Here is a 615-nt window from a genome sequence, read left to right as displayed (position 1 = left end):
GTGTGTGTGTGTGTGTGTGTGTGTGTGTGTGTGTGTGTGTATGTATATGTATGTATATTTATATAACAAATCTAGTTTTTTCTTAAAATGTAAAAAAATATACCTTTATATATGCTGTTTCTGTATCTGCAATAGTTCTATCATATTCATTTCTGACAGCTATTCTTTTAGTTAAACTATCATTTAAACGTGTTAATTTATAAGATAATTTTTCTATTTCTCTTTGTAAATAATTTTTTTCTTCTTCTTGAGATTCAATTTCTGCTTGTAATTCTGTACGTCTCAATTTCATTTCTTCTAAACCTAAATAAAATTAATAGTTAACAAAATAATATTCAAATATATAAATTCATAACCTATAAATTTATAAATACTAATAAAAATATATTTTTTATTTAAATATATTTAAATATATTATAAAATTATTAATAATAAATAAAAATCTTTTTTAATGATATTAATTATAAATAAATAAATGTTAGGTTATAGAAATATTTCTTACACTTTACAAGTTCTTGATTATATGCTTGTAAAGCAGCACCGTGTTGGGACATTTCAAACCCTCCATGTACAAATAATAGAGTTATAATATTTTTATAATTAATAAGAAATTAT

General features: G+C 20.5%; 1 protein-coding gene across 1 annotated transcript in view; it reads right to left on the bottom strand.

Moving 5' to 3' along the window:
• Positions 1-615, bottom strand: part of LOC102680656 (Sjoegren syndrome nuclear autoantigen 1 homolog) — a 2,420-nt gene that overhangs the window by 226 nt on the left and 1,579 nt on the right. The window contains exons 2-3 of the mRNA XM_006616029.2: positions 503-615; positions 104-303 (exon numbers count right to left, since the gene is read on the bottom strand). Coding sequence (XP_006616092.1) covers positions 104-303; positions 503-554 — 252 coding nt within the window. The 5' untranslated portion in view covers positions 555-615. The remainder of the gene's footprint in view (positions 1-103; positions 304-502) is intronic.

Source organism: Apis dorsata, unplaced genomic scaffold (genome assembly GCF_000469605.1).
Source record: "Apis dorsata unplaced genomic scaffold, Apis dorsata 1.3 scaffold_248, whole genome shotgun sequence".
Taxonomy (NCBI): domain Eukaryota; kingdom Metazoa; phylum Arthropoda; class Insecta; order Hymenoptera; family Apidae; genus Apis; species Apis dorsata.
Note: the sequence above shows the minus strand (reverse complement) of the source record. Positions and strands in the feature narration are given on the sequence as shown.